The sequence below is a fragment of the Bombyx mori genome, chromosome 15, assembly GCF_030269925.1.
Source record: "Bombyx mori chromosome 15, ASM3026992v2".
Lineage (NCBI taxonomy): Eukaryota > Metazoa > Arthropoda > Insecta > Lepidoptera > Bombycidae > Bombyx > Bombyx mori.
In genome coordinates this window covers 8,851,858-8,866,749 of record NC_085121.1, presented here as the reverse complement: position 1 = coordinate 8,866,749, position 14,892 = coordinate 8,851,858, and the positions used below count along the sequence as shown (strand labels likewise).

The 14,892-nt window shown below is 34.9% G+C and overlaps 1 protein-coding gene across 10 annotated transcripts; it reads right to left on the bottom strand.

The window, feature by feature from the left end:
• Nucleotides 1–64: 64 nt before the first annotated feature.
• LOC101735425 (serine/threonine-protein kinase mig-15) lies at nucleotides 65–13,622 on the bottom strand. 10 transcript variants are annotated; one of them, XM_038015747.2, is made up of 22 exons: nucleotides 13,327–13,622; nucleotides 13,062–13,127; nucleotides 11,971–12,178; nucleotides 11,158–11,334; nucleotides 10,795–11,026; nucleotides 10,582–10,710; nucleotides 10,126–10,359; nucleotides 9,970–10,043; nucleotides 9,749–9,833; nucleotides 8,860–8,983; nucleotides 8,652–8,672; nucleotides 8,328–8,424; nucleotides 8,116–8,245; nucleotides 7,797–7,938; nucleotides 6,518–7,456; nucleotides 4,865–4,987; nucleotides 3,311–3,701; nucleotides 3,015–3,235; nucleotides 2,709–2,899; nucleotides 2,478–2,604; nucleotides 1,242–1,376; nucleotides 65–1,157 (listed from the first exon to the last, which is right to left on the bottom strand). In XM_038015747.2, exons 1-22 carry the CDS (start codon nucleotides 13,390–13,392, stop codon nucleotides 909–911), a joined length of 4,161 nt encoding a protein of 1,386 aa, XP_037871675.1. In that variant the 5' UTR covers nucleotides 13,393–13,622; the 3' UTR covers nucleotides 65–908. The 10 variants fall into 10 exon arrangements, with proteins under 10 accessions (XP_037871675.1, XP_037871676.1, XP_037871677.1 ...); XM_038015748.2 differs by having other exon boundaries at nucleotides 1,242–1,370; XM_038015749.2 differs by having other exon boundaries at nucleotides 3,311–3,518.
• Nucleotides 13,623–14,892: the final 1,270 nt, after the last annotated feature.

Genomic DNA, 14,892 nt, shown 5'->3' with positions numbered 1-14,892 from the left:
TTTTATTAAGGCCTATCTAACTGGGATCATGGGTATAGTATTGCAATAAATAAAATATTAGAAATAAGTGACTTTTGTATTTATTGGGCTAAAGTGTCTTCAAATAAAAAAGTCCTCAAATATATCATTTCAATATGCACAGTTACATCTTTATACATGTAAATAATATAGTACATAACAAATAAATAATAAATAGTACCAAATTTTTAGGTTTCATCCATTAATAAAATGTTATCCAGTTTGGTGTGATAATTATGATACAATGTGACTTCACTTACCAATTTAAGAGTACGAAACTTACGTATTAAAAATTGTCGAATATTTATAATTTATTCTAATTGTTTGTCCAAATTAGTATCCCTCATTTTTCTTCATACAAGATTTGTTTCATTTATATAGTTTATAAAACAACCTTTATGTTACCAAATTATAGTTATCAACACCCAACTAGCTTAAAATTACAAACAATTATAATATGGCATATATGAATTAATAGTTTGATTTGAAATACATTTCTTTTAGAAATAAACATTTGCAACATAATATAAAACTAAGCACATTAACTCACGTACGAATAATTGTCAATATCAAAACATTTATCCTAAAGATTATTGCTTACAGTACATGTTACTTAGTAGCTTGTAGTGAAATAATTATCAGTACAAAATGCCACAATTACCTAAACATAGGGGTCCTCAAATATATGAATTTAATATTTTATGAATTGTCTTTTTAGCATGTACAATCGATCTGTCACTTATCACAAGTCTTTGAATTTCACGTGGCCAAAACGTATTTTTGATATATTGACTAAACTACTGGCATTTTAATTGTACAATACGAGCATGTTCGTACAGGACGCTGCGCATAAAAAATCACAGATCAAAGACGTTTGTCGTATTTCATTACTACCAGTTGGCCATTCCGGGTTTGTTTAGAGTCATGAAATAGATTTGACAAGAAGAGCCCCCCTTTGCAGAAGAAAAGAATACTTTGTCATTACGTTCACATAAAAATTTGAGTCTTTGTGCCTTCTTGTGCATAAAAACGCCGTCAAGATGTCCACTTTCAACGGACCGAATCTCTATTGCTTTGTTTCCCCAGCCCATGATTTGTCCTGTACCAATGTAGGCCACCGATGTGGGCATTTCACCCCACTGAAAACAAAAGAATTTATGAGGCTTATTAAAGTGAACAAGTGTTTTTTGAAGTTTTTATAGATTTGTAAAAAAGGATCTTACCTGAAGTACTATATTTTTGCTAACCCGTCCATAAGTGTTAACATAGACGCCTTCATTGTCATAACACAGAAGTAACTGCACGCCGTTAGAGTTTGGAAGAGGTACAATGCAATGTGGAATAATTGATCCCTGTGTCTGTAAAAAGGTAAGAATCTTAATTTTCGCTATAATGTAGCATAGGACCCCATTCCAGTGTGCAAACTACAGTCAAGTAACTGGTTTGTTTCTATACTTAGAATACAGGATAAATGTATTGTCTTTTTTACATATTTTGAAGAAATTATTATACTAACCTAAATTAGCACATCTTTTATCATGAATAATAAATGATGATGATGATCACATGATAATAAGTTAGAATATTCAGAAAAGGCGACGACATTGAGGTTAAGCCCTCACTATATTTTTCAAAATACCTCCACTGTACCTCAGTGATCAAGTAATTTGTTTGAAGGTATAACTTTTGGTGTAATGCAATGAAGAAATTTCCTCATCTCAAGATGTGCATATATATTTATTTTGTTACGTCTATTGGCTTCAGTAAATTTAGATTTTAAATAAGCTATGAACTGCCTATCTTTAATAATAAAAATGGAAATCCACAGAACAAAAAGTACTTTTAGTTTTACATTTGAATCATAAACTATCTCGTTGCAAAAAAGTTGCTCTGTTGCTGTATTAAAGGTAAAATCTTTCGCATGTAGTTTATGATAGTGATTAGTTAGATATTAGGCTACAGGACTGCAACAACAACAACTTTTTTTTAATAGTCATGTTCATTTATTTTGTTATATAACCCATTTATTTTCACTTATAACTCATTAGCACCCATTTTCTTCAGGAATCATTTAAGCGAATTCTTCCAAGCAAGTACGAGTTGCCTACATTGTAGATTTCATGCTGTCCTATATACAGAAAAGGTAAAATCTTCTCGCTTAGTTAATATTTACTAAGCAAAAAGATTTTACCTTTTCTATTGGTGGTAGGGTGATTATAACCCCGTATGTGTAGGTACCACCATCCTGCTTATTTCTACTGTGAAGCAGTTATGCGTTTCGGTTTAAAGGTAGGACATCCTTTATACTATAGAACTGAGCCTTAGGTTTCATGTCTCAAGGTGGCTGGCGGCGTTTACATGTCTATGGGCTCAGGACACCACTTAACACCAGGTAGCTTTCACAAGCTGTTAAGGTTTAAAGATTTTTTTAAAAGAAAAAATTGAAAACTAATACGTACATGTTTTGGAATATAAATATCATATACTGTGGCAGTGTCCAAATCAACAGCATGGAAGCCATCTGCAGAACCATAAATTACTTTCAGTCTTGTACCTTCTTCAATGGTTAAATCTACCAAAAGAGGTCTGAAAAAAAAAAAACAATATTTGAAGATCAATACATTAAAAGCAACTAACATTTAATTGTCATTGATATTTGTTATTAAAACACTATGTTTTTTTGTTTTTACCTGTGTTGAAGTTCACCAAAATTTTTGAAGGCCATAAACTTGTGATATGGCTTGGGAGCCCAAGCATATATTTCGATGGAATCTTTAAGAGCAATGACGAGAAATTTTATCCTTTCATATTTCACGATACGGAAATGTACAGCACCTTGAAGCTCACCAACATTTATCCAACCGTTTCTTCGCTCTGCTTGCTGTAATGTGTATAATTTGTTTTATTAACAATTACAAATTTTGTGTACCTACTAATATAGTTTAATATATTTTATTAAGTGATACTATTTTATAATTTTATAATACTAAACTCACATCACTAAGTCCGTCAGTACGTAAAATCTTCGATTTGAGCCAGCTGAGATAATAAACCCGGACGCGATTTTTTTTTCCAGATACAGTCACAAGAATATTTTGTCCTTCTAACACTTCCATCTGCTGGAAGCGGCGTCTTGAGATCAACTGGTAAACTTTCCCTTGCCCCGAACGATCAAGAAGCATTAAGCCATTTTCGGTTCCAATAAGTAAATTAACACCTGCAATAAAATAAATAAAAGTTAAAGATTCGTTTATGTATTTCGTTAGCACAACGTTATTAGAGATGAGCATACCCCAGAGTGCGGCGCAGAGAATCTCAGAGTTAAATCTCTTCTTATATTTTCGTATCTCGGGTGTATCGGAAGAGAGGTCGTGTCCTGTGGGCGTGACGTTGACGTTCACGTGGCTCTCTCGGCGGGAAGCGTTCCCACCGGAGCCGCCTGTACCTCCGCTTCCGGTAGAGCCGGCGCCGAATCCAAACGTTAGGAACGAACGCTGTTTCTGTTGCAACGGAAGGAACTGTTGTTGGGATCCGACAGAAGAATTGGAAGGAGATTGTTGTAAAGGATGCGGCGATGACGCACCCGATACGAAAGATTTGGAAGGCGTGGATTGCACAGAGGAAGATGGCGGGTGATGGTGGTGGTGGGATAGGGGCGTGCCACCAGCTATGGCTTGCCTATACTGCGAAAGAAAAAAAACATATTAAAACATATCGTGGGAGTAGCATTATACTTATCGATTATATTATAATGCACGATACATTCCTTATGTAACCAGTTAGTCATCAAATCCTTCTCCCTTTTATTAGTTATAACTTAGAGATCGGAAAGTTATTTGCATGAAGACTAATCTACCATTTTGTGAACTTGTGACGTTTTGGATTCATGACATGATTGCAGGCAAGTTCTTTAAGTTATGAATATTTATAGGGATATCAATAAGTTATGAAACTTAATTCATCAAATAAACTAGCCGAAATATTTCGTTACAGCTCTTATTGAAATTTGATTTGATAACATAAAATTAGATATTAAACATGCGCAATAACGCTTTAGATCTAGAACTTTCGGGACTGATTATTTCAAAGGTTTGGCTGTGTAATATTTTCATGTTTTAATTATAAACTTAGTTAAGGGAACAGTGTGGACTACTTTAGGCTGAATTTGAAAACACCATTCACCGTTTATCAATAATTTATAATAAAGCTGCTTCAAACTAAACTACTGGGAAGCCTATCCGTATTTAAATGAGCAACATGAATTTTGCACATGAAATGAAAGCGTTTAGAAATGCATATGCACATGTACAAGAAGGAAATACAGATTCTAATGACAAACAGTTTTTTTTTTGTTACCAAGCATTGCGTCTTGCCTGCAATTCGATTAATACTTACGTGGTAACAGATGTCTGCAAACCGGCCGCGGAGTGACTCCAGGATGTTTGCATGATTGACAACCATTATCACATTAATACGATAAACCAGAAAGCTGGACACCACAAATATTTAACTCGGAGCTCCCGACAAACGTATAACAAGATAATTTTTTTTGGAACAGTTAATATATATTCAACTGCTTGTAGGAAGCTCAAGTTATTGTGAACAAATTTAGCATGTTATATTAAATCCCAGGTATGGATAAAACCCATGAAAGCACGACGACGACGTGATTGATGGTACAATTTGGGTTTTGGACGCTGTCGAATAACAACGCTCTATTGAAAGCTGCTCAGTATTACAGTATTAGCCACTAGTCACAATAATTGAAAGCAGTGGCCGATTTCTTTATATGCTAGGCTCATGGACATTTCTAATCAAGAATGGTGAGTTTAAAAAAAGAACTCACCTCCTCGCTGGTTGATTTGTCGAGACGCGGCGGTGTTGTCGGCTGTCCGGCTTGACTGAGCAGGTCCGGCAGTACGGAGCTGGTGCGGGCGCCGCTGCCCTCGTTACCGCCGCTTGATCGGCCCTGAACGCGATATGTTGTTTAAAATATCCAACGTATAATTGGGTAAAAACTCTCTTTTTGGGGAAGCACTTCTGTTAATTTACTGACCGCGATATCGTCTTTTCGCATTAAAAGTGTACGATTTCTAAAAATATTCAAAATTGAGTTAATATGCGGAATCATTTTGTATCACCAGTATTTTTTTCAAAAATACTGTCAAAAGAGCGTTGTTTATTTTTTTTTTAGTTTACCTATGTTTTGACTACTATTAATAAAATTAATAAATAATTTTATCTCACTTTAAAAGAAAGATAACGTAACTGGTAAAAAATAAAAAGTAAATGTTGCAAAGATGATTTATATTAAAAATATCACATGTTAAACCTTTAAATACTCTTCTGTAAAATTAGTCAGTTTTGAGATTATACAGTCTTAATGCCTGAAGACGATATGTTGTTTAAAATATCCAACGTATAATTGGTTAAAAACTCTAATTAAAAAAAAAATAATGGGTAATAATTTCTGTGTGCTTAGTGCGAGTCTGTTAACGTTCGCGATAGCGTAAAAGTTAACCCAATTTTGTATGCAGTTGGAACAGCGCCCCTAGCGGCAAATGTACGCAAACGATCCCATTCCATACAAATATGAGCTAACTTTTACGTTATCGAGGACGTTATTTAAACTCGCACTAAGCACACTGTTAACTTATTCTCAACAGTATAGTTTGTAAAGATCAAGTCAAATTTGATGTGTGTAGGTAGTGCAAAAGTCACATTTGTTACAACTAGTACATAAAATATTATTTTAGCGGTATTAATTCCACAATAACAGCTCGACAAACACGGCAGCCATAACATGCAAACCACATTCACGTGATGATATAATATTTTCTTTTGCAGCTCCTGTGTTTCGTTAGGCGGCATTCCTAGATGTTAGATTTTCAAGTGTATGTAGATGGCACAAATATTTTCATTACAGTGGTTTTTATTTCTTGGCAGGAAGACGGTATTCGCGCACAGACAAAATATAATAGTTTTGTTAGGTCAAATTAGTAGTTGCAGTGAGTCATGATTAGTTTATGATATTTTAACGTAAGTAAGTACTTGTTTAGTGTTTCCAAGACCCGAGCTATTCTCAGCAAAAATATTACAGGCGTTTACTACTAAAATGCATCATTTGCCAGATACGCCCAGAAATGTAAGATATTATAATAAACGATCCCAAAACCATGATAGAAGAAAAAATTAATCAAACAATTAACCACTTCAACATGTAAGATGCACGAGCAAGTATACTTTAACAAACTTTTCGTTTTGGCTAACATTAAAAAAACACCTACATTTAACACAAACATTTTATCCAATTCTTGTCACACACAGAACGCACTTAATATTTGAAAACTAAAATCCCGATACCCAATGATATAATTATACCCATTTCCAAAGCATTTCCAACAAACACTAAGTTAGTATAACTATGTTAAGAATTACATTACCCTCATACCAAGTCAGTAAAATATTAATCAACTGTCCTAAGCAGGGAGCAATTTACCTGATCCTGTGCGAGTACCGCTTCCTGCCCACTCGCTAAATATTCAGTGTGCCGATTATACTGAGAGTTTCTTCGAAAAACTATATCTGATTCGGTTTTTTCTCTCCGCGGCTTCACCATACTCGAGGTAGCATTTGGTGTATTTTCAGTATGTTCATTATCGCCTGTGTTGGCCATCAAATCGGGTGTGCCCGTTTTTTCAAAGGACGTTCCGCTCGAATAGCAGATGCTGGTAGCTGGCGAGTCGCTATTTACGCTGCTTTGGCGGCTCAGGCCGTTACTTTCGCTGTCTTGCCTGATCAGAGCAGCCACAGTTTTAAGAGCATCGATAGGATTATTGGTTGACTTCTTTTCGGCGTTCTTTCCTCGTCGCACCTCTCCTTGGTTAGACATTTTTAAGCTATCATTCATTTTTATGAAATCCGTCAATATTGGTTCTCCTGATATAGGTTTAGACTGTTTCCGAGAATTGTTAAAAATCCCACTTGATCTCATCTGTTTGTTGGCACCCACCGGACTTTCGTGTTTAGGAAAGTATATAGCTGAATGACGAGTACTGGGTAGTGGAAAAAGATCAGAATTTTCCCTTCTGAATCCTCTGAAGAATCGGTTTGGAGAATTCTGTTCTGATTCTTGTTCTTTTTTCTTTAGCATGTCAGTTAATTTTTCCTGAGCGGTCTTTTCGTTTGATTTATGAAGAAATTGTTTGTGACGAGACGGAGGTGTCGCGAACGCTTTGTATTTGGTCCAAGGATCTTCTGAATCCATTCGAGATTGTCTTTGAATTTCGGCTCGATTTTGTTCGTTCTTTTTTGGCTGTTCCTTTTTCTCTTCTTTTAATTCAGGCTTCGAGGGGAAAAATCGAGCGAAATCCCAATCTTTGAGCAAGACCGCTTCGTCAACGTCCGACTGTCGTTTATCAATGTCCGCATTTTCTCTCTGGGCGTTTCAAACACGTCCGATATAGAAAGTACAAATGAATAAGACATAATTAATCAAAGCACATCAACAATTAAAACGCTCACTGACATTACTCTGGCGGGAAAACTGTATGATAATGCTGCTAACATGGCATAAACTTTGGAATATTCCGGTCGACATATCTTTCGAGAAAAACTCACTAGAGCCGCAGATGATCGAAATGAACGTAGAGCGAGAATAGAAGTGAAGCTAAAATACAATTGTGAAGTTTTTCTAGAAAGAGTGCAACGGTAAAATCGAAAGATGGACAAAGTTAGCACAGAACATAACATAAAGCTTAGCGTCCGCGAACACTCACCCGTTTCATGACGAGCGTGCGGTCTGCGTGCGCGTCCGCGTGCGCGTCGGTGCGGGCGTCCTCGTCGTCCGGCGTCGGCGGCAGCGGGCGGGTCGGCGCGCAGCTCGGCTCGCTCAGTCCGCCCCTGTAGCACAACTCGGGACTGACAAGCCAAACCAAATCGACGGAAGGGAAGGAGATGGAGAAGGGCAACGAAATAAATGATAATTGCAACATAAAAGATAACAATAAGGCTTCATTAGATGCGCGTTTGTAACCCAGGGGACCGAACCCCCATTCATAAACGCAAACCTGTAAGGATTTAGTTAATGTTACTCACAGCGGCTTGGGAGGGTCACTGGCGAGCAGCGTGCCGTCGTTCCGAACTCGTCCACCGCTTTCTTCCGCGTCCGAATCGCTATCGGAATCTTCGAAAGTCGGTTCTGGTGGATTTCTTTCAACCGGTGGCCCTAAAGATATGCAAGTATTTGTGAAGGAGATTGAAAGTAGACGTCTTTATCCAAAACATGTCTGAATTGTGTGATATTATACCTTGTCCATTAGTAGGCGCACGTGGAGGCCTACTTGGTGGCTCGTTTCCGGACACTACGCCTAGTTCATTGAGTTGTGCAGCTAGCTTATCTAAATCCTGGAACATTTGGGAAGTTTTATTACTTTTATCATGTGTCCCTATTATGATAGACTAGGAAAAAAATTATAACATCTTATAATTTATCTTAATTAATGTCATGTATGTCATGTAATTAATAAACAAAACAAAATAAGCATTCAAATAATAACTGGGATATTAAAAGCTTTATTGGAGGCAAACCAAGTTATCAAAGTATTTTTCAGAACTGTTAAAAGTAGACCTACCTCTGGCCGCCGTGCTGGTGGCTGAGGGAATCGGTGCAAATAATTAGAGCAGCGTGACATGAAAAAAAAAACGAAAAACAATAAAATGATTTCAATAACAAATATACAAGCTTAGGCAACTTAGACAAAATTAGAAATGGACGAATCGCTTTGACAAAATTAGAAATCACAAATATAATATTATATTGCTTCTATCAAGTTTACGTACCATGGGTTTGAAAATGTGATGTGAGCCACGCTGCGGTGGTTGTGGTCCACTCGCTGGCGGCGTACCATTGTTTGAACCAGAACTGTTTGAAGACCCAGATGAATTCGGGGTTGGAGGCAGCGGCCTACAAAAGCACAAAATCATAATCTATACTAATATATAAATCTAGTGGTTTTTACTGATGTTCCGTTATAACTATTGAACCATGCATCCGATTGACTTGAAACTTGGTATCCATGTAGAAAATACATGTACATAATGGATAGGCTAATATTTATATGAGTATTGGACTCCCTACACCAGTTGCGGGGGCCTTAATGATGAGAATCTTTGTGGGGGTGAGAAATAATAATGTTAATTTTTAACGCCCAGCGAAGCGGACGGGTAGTGACTAGTAAGCTCGTAACTTTTGATTAGAACACATTCAAGTTGTACACATTCAAGTGTGCTCGTAAGACGCAGATGTTGGGAGCGGACCGAGGGCCCATGGTAGAGCATATGCCTGGCGCTAATTTTGATGGCTGGCTGATTTTATTGTAATACAATTTAGACCTAAGTCTCTGAGTGGGTTGCAGCATTCATGTTGTGATAGACTTACAGATTTCCGTTGCCATTTAATGGCAGATGGACTGTGAGTCGTCTGCTAATCGAAGTTAATAAATTAGAACCATTTACAAATGTTATCATATTGTATATAAGACTTGAACTTTTAAGAATGTTGACATTGCAAAATATTTATGAGTTCTTGATATTCAGTACTATTATCTCATCTTTATTGATTTTAGGATGAGAAAAATGTAACCAAATTACGCGCTTTATTATTATTGCTAATTTTTTTTTAAATCTATTGACATAAATGAACAAAGAATAGTTCAGTTTAGTTATTTACCTATATCTATTAGGCTGTTGCACCTGTGGATCTGGCACAACGATCAGTCTTTGTGGAATGGAAGGCCTTGCAGGAGGCCCAGGCTCTAAAAAATAAAAAAAAAATTTTAATGTTGAATATGAATACCTAAAGATCAATACAAATTCAAAGGAAAAGAAATATTGAAAAATGTGTCAAAGGTGTTAATAGATTAATTAATGATAACTTGATGATAATTATACCTGGAATCTCCTCTCGTTCCTCGCGGTTGCTGTTACGTTTAGGCGGAGGTTGAGGCTGAGATGCTTCAGCTGGTCTGATTATTGATAAAACAAAATGTTAATTGTAAAAACGTACACAGTTAATAAGAAGCGATAAAATTATTAAATATATGTTACCTGGCCCCTTCTTGTATTTGTTGAAAGTTTCGTCGTAGAGTGTCGCTGGACTGATGCGCAGCGGCGTTGTGTACAATAGACGAAGGTTCGCCCGCGACAGCGTTCTCTTCTTCTTCAGGTTCTGAACCTGAGTACCTGTAGTCTTCCCGAACTGAGTTGTCCTGCTTTCGTTTCTTACACCTATCTATATGATCTTTAAGCTGTATTCTTACTTGTCTTTCTGTTGGTTGATCTCTGTAAACGTAAAATAAAGAATATAAATTTTGCATGTGGTGATTTTTATTAATATCATTTCATTTATAGCTTTAATTGAAGTAACTTTATATTAACTTGCAGTAAGAAACAGTGATTTTTTTAAAGAAGTGAAAGAAATTTGTTTAATGGATTTGTGATTTTACAATAAGGGTTTTCCATATTTTTGGGTCATGATATAATTATAAATTATTATTACAATACCTTATAAAAGGATGTTTCAAAAGTTGTTCAGTGTATGGCCTTTGATGATAATCTTTTACCAACACAGTCTCAATAAAGCTATGAAATTTTTTAGCCCATTTCTTTGACTTTAAGCGAGGTGGAGCATTCCTGGGAAAAATTATGATTTTTTTAAATTGTTTAAAATAATGTAATTATTATTATAAATATCAACAAGCTTTTTAAGATGTATACCTTGGAATCAGAAAAAGTGCTCTCATAGGATGGAGATCGCAAAGAGGCGGTTGACTCTCTGCCATTTCAAGAGCAGTGATACCAAGAGACCATAGGTCAGAGCGATTATCGTAAGTAGCATCGGGGTTCTCGTCACAAGCGATAACTTCTGGCGCCATCCAATACGGTGTACCGATGAATGTGTTCCTTCTACCTATAGTACGGTCCAACTGGGCTGATACACCAAAATCCACTAAAACATGAAAAATAGTTTGTTATTAAAAAAATCTTGAACTTGTTCAATGTTTTGATATATTATGTGATGATATGTTGAACATTTTGATCAACATTAAATACTGCTATAATTAGTATAATTTTTCCTACCTAGTTTAACTTCAGCATTGTCTGTCAGGAGAACATTTTGTCCTTTTATGTCTCGGTGAATGACTTTTTTTGAATGCAAGTAACTTAGGCCTCTAAGTATTTCTCTACAGATGTATGAAATCCACTCTTCTTTAAGTGATTGCCCTTTGGTTGATTTAACTAAGTCTGTTACAGAGCCTGAAATTTAAAAATATTTCATTAATTTTTATAAAATTACTAACCCTTCAGAGATATCACTACAGTTTTGAAATACATTCATTTTTTGTTAGGTCCTTTATGTTCATGTTACTTTTATTTATTTCCCACATAAGTATCAAAAATAAAGGTACCAATTAATGCAATGCACATATAGTTTTGTGTAACAGGTGTAGTAAGAACAGTTCCATAATATAGGAAATTTTTATGGTATTTCATTCAACTAATTACAGCAACGGCTTGAGCTCATTAATTTGAGATGAAAGCATATCCCCACGTTATCAAAGGTGATGCATGCTCAGACACAGGTTTACTTACTTTATAAAAATAATTTATGTCAAATTCACAATTTTAATAAACTAATTCTTTTTATATTCAATATTTTTTTAATATAATTAAGTAAAGTAAATTTGATCTCTTTTAACTTATTATATTTAACATGAATTGGTTTTATAAAGTTCAATAATATGACATTTATGTATCTGAATCAGTCAGGGCTGTTGTGTTTGCCAGTATTAATTTAACTTCGTTAAATATTAAGGCTTTAGTTCTAAATTTAAACTTGAAACCTGTCAGCTGAAGATGTCATATAAATTTATATGAATACAAATTACATACCAGCACCACAGTACTCCATGACCAACCAAAGCTGGTCATCTTTTCCCGGAGGACTTTTCTTTATAAAAGCACCATAATATGTAGCAATGTTACGGTGGTTTGAATATTTCTTCAGTACATTGATTTCAAGCTTTATTTCTTCTTCCTCATCTTGTGTGACATCCATAACTTTGATGGCAGCAAGTTGTCCTGTTTTTGTGTGTCTCCCCTTAAATTATATTTATATTTAAGACATTTACTAATAAAATGATAAATCCAATAAAATGAAGACTTCAACTTGATGACTTAAAGCGGGTAATCATTATATGGTGTCTAAGGGTGTAAGTGTTTAACATTATGGAGACTGTGATTGTATCTACCCATTTATGGAAAGATAAAATCAGGAAAAAGAAATAATTGTATTTTGTGCTGGTAGTGAAATATAAGTATATATAATGAAAGTGATCAATACTGCCTCTACATATCATTTGTGTGTGGGGAAATACCGTGCTGTTTCTTCCTGTTAGGTACTCTCAGAATTATTATGCCCTTATTTAACTAAATAATAAACTTTTGTTGGAAAACGGATTTTAGTTAATTACTATGATTACTATAATTACTATGATATCGTTTTTACTAACCATATAAATACAAAACTATGATCTTATATTGTTACAAAATTGAATCATCAATCAACTTATAAACTTTAATAGGTGTGGGTGTTAGTTAACAAGCCAAATTCAAGATAATTGTTTTCATTTTCCTTAAAAACTTTTAATGCCTTTATTTAGTTTAATTATTATATTTCTATTCACAGCTTTGTTGAAGTAAATAGATCATCATGCCACTTGCACTTCCTTATTAAATTAAGACTAATCAGTAAAGTTCAATGACATTAATAGTCAGTACTGTTTAATTGTAATGCTTTCATTAGATTCTTTATAGTGTATTATTAAGAAATTAATCAAACTATCTTTCTTGAACAATGATGTAGCTCACGGTAGCTTAAATATAACTGACCATTGTATGTTATTAGTACACATAAGTCTAACATAAACTGAAATAATAATAAATTGTTTGACATATCTTTATTATGACAAGCCGATACGTACCTTATAAACCTGTCCATAAGTTCCATTTCCTACCACTTCTATCAGTTCAAATATTCCAGCAGGATCCTGAAATTCAAAAGCAGATCTAATACTAATACAATTACTTGAGAACCATCGTTTTAGGTAAAATGCTCTTGTGAACATTCACATGATTCACGCCCTGCGAGATCATTGCCCTTTCCTGGGTGACGACTTAAACATGGGCGCTATATGCTGTGTCGGTATCATACTTAAGTTACTTATAGTAAGTTGTAGAAAACTATACCTTTAGTGCACTGAGGTCAATGTCGTCTAATGAACAATTTACAGACGGTGTTAGTTGATGCGCCATTTTGAGTAGATTGTCACACACGAAGACAAAGCAAGAAAATTTCACATTAATGTAAAAAAACTATAAAACACCTAAGCTAGGACATTGGCAATGAAAAATGCAAATTGTTAATATTTAACCCATTTATAATGTAATATGCACATTGTTTACACATGAAAATAGTTAAAATAATATGTACGAAGACCGCGCGTTGCTCATACACCCGGCGGGGATGCCAGATTGAATTATTCAAAAGCTCAAGATGTTCAAATGTTGCCATAAATTTAATAAAGGACCAACTTAGCCCTCATTTTCTAACAGTTTTCTTTCTTGGACCTATTGTAAAAAATGATAGCACTGAATAGCAGAAAAAAACTGAATAGCAGCAGCTCAGGTTGCTTGACATGTGGACGAGCTTAGGGCTGAATGGGCCGGACAGCTATTAACTATTTACCAGAAAATAAGCATCATACTGCGAATGCCGCCACATAACGAGAAAGATAATTTAATAGAATTTCCATCCTACAAACGTTAATCCATCACTGACGATATACCGACACATTATACCTAAGTTTATGAATCTAAGCTCTCTCCGATTTATTTTAGAAATAAATTATATTGATGTTTGTTATGGATTGTATCAATAGCTATTTAATTTAAATATCATTTCATGAAAGGTATTATCGAAGCTATCCCCAATAACCAACTTATTGGTATTGATACCCACCAAGAACAGATATCATGGTATGTGATCCATTGTCTTGCTATACTGCATCAGCAATTTGCTACAGTAACGCCATCTTAAAGTTATTCCATTTGAAGACATTGCATACACATGAGTATTGAGTCCTTTTCCTATTCATATGGCTATAAAGTGCATTGAGAAATGTGTTCATTCTAAGCTGCAAGTAGAAAGTTGCGGTATAATGCCAAAACATTTTGATGCAACTTGCTCCCTGGCGCAAATATGAAAAACAGGGCGCTTTTCTAGAGGTCCCGATTGAAAAAGAAAATTTAATTTTATGCATTATTAATATTCAAAAGTTACTATTTTTATCTAAATTGTTTGCAATTTTTTTTTCATTACTTAATTTCTTTCTTTATTCGTTTTGTTGTTTTATTCCTTTTTAAAATATTACTTTTATAGGGTATTCCGTTTTTCTTGCATAAAGCAGTTTTTTGTTACTCAGTAATGACTTAATTTCATATTATATTTTTAATAATTTAAAAAAGGCATTTAGGTGTATTTTGGAATCTAAAAGTTTAGATTATCCATTAATCATAGTTTAAGATCCTCAAAACGTAAAAATAAATTGAAATAAAATTTTTGTTGTAAAAGCAACCTAAGCGGGGCCGAAAGGCAATCTCGCGCTGTTTTAGTTACGGATTTGGACCGGCGTTCTTTCTACTATTTACCATCACTGAAGTAATGTTTACCATCCATCAAAGAGTAAAGTAAATTAGGCAACCAATGGGCGCCCATGGGATGGGCGTAAAAGTTCAAAATCGACATTATTTTCT

Coding starts and splice junctions, on each gene's coding strand:
- LOC101735425 (XM_038015747.2), bottom strand. CDS start 13,392: ATGGCGCATCAACTAACACCGTCTGTAAATTGTTCATTAGACGACATT. Junction 8,673..8,859: donor ATCACATTTTCAAACCCATG/GTACGTAAACTT, acceptor CGATTCCCTCAG/CCACCAGCACGGCGGCCAGA. Junction 4,988..6,517: donor CGGTACTCGCACAGGATCAG/GTAAATTGCTCC, acceptor TATCGCGTTCAG/GGCCGATCAAGCGGCGGTAA.